Consider the following 832-nt stretch of genomic DNA (forward strand, 5'->3'; position numbering starts at 1 on the left):
GCTGATATCTCATTCTATGTATGTCATTATTAGTGTTTAAAGTATTTGTGCTAGTAGTATCAGTAACAAGAAAATGGATATCAGTAGTAGCTTTAACTCATTATAGTTATTATTATTAATGTTTAGAATGTGATTCTTCTTAGCTTAGCAAGTATGTCATTACATTTTCTTTGAGATTCTAGACTGAATCATTTAGAGCATAATAACAATGTGGCAAATATTTTGTCTCAACAGCAAGACAAAGAGAAAAAATTAAATGGCGGAGATGGTGGGCCAGCAGAAGACGGGAGTGGAGAGGCGGAAGGAGAGGGCACTGGCTTGACCCGATCCCGCTCAATCAATCGACACAAACTTGTGGCCCACTCAACTGCCATGGAGTCCATCCAAGCAGATTCTGATCCAATCGATGAGGAGGACCATGTCCCGTGAGTGTTTGGGGAGATCATTAGTAGATGAAAGTTATTGATAATGCTCATTTTCTTTGGTGAAATTTTTAAAATGTGCTTTTCTTGGGTTGGCAAGGTAAAAATGCTGTATAGTACTTGATGTTAATTTTTTTGCAGAAAATAGTTAGTACCTTTTAGGCCATCAATTCACCAGAGACACTACATTTTGCCACAAAGAAAAATACCTGTTTGCATATATATTCTTTTGTCTTACTGTATCCTCTTCATTGTTACAATGCTTGCAGGCCTGGAGGCATTCCAGCAAGAAATGCAAAAGGAGAACGACTGTTGCTCTTCCTTGGTATCATTGATATTCTGCAGAGTTATCGCCTGAAAAAGAAATTAGAGCACACATTCAAGTCAATGATTCATGATGGGGTAAGTAC

General features: G+C 37.7%; 1 protein-coding gene across 1 annotated transcript in view; it reads left to right on the top strand.

Annotated features, from left to right (window-relative positions):
- The window catches only part of LOC119589154 (phosphatidylinositol 4-phosphate 5-kinase type-1 beta-like), a gene marked incomplete in the record, with an annotated part of 149,444 nt that overhangs the window by 81,998 nt on the left and 66,614 nt on the right, over positions 1 to 832 (top strand). Inside the window, 2 exon segments of the mRNA XM_037937732.1 lie at positions 235 to 425; positions 692 to 824. Coding sequence (XP_037793660.1) covers positions 235 to 425; positions 692 to 824 — 324 coding nt within the window.

The sequence above is a fragment of the Penaeus monodon genome, chromosome 25, assembly GCF_015228065.2.
Source record: "Penaeus monodon isolate SGIC_2016 chromosome 25, NSTDA_Pmon_1, whole genome shotgun sequence".
NCBI lineage: Eukaryota > Metazoa > Arthropoda > Malacostraca > Decapoda > Penaeidae > Penaeus > Penaeus monodon.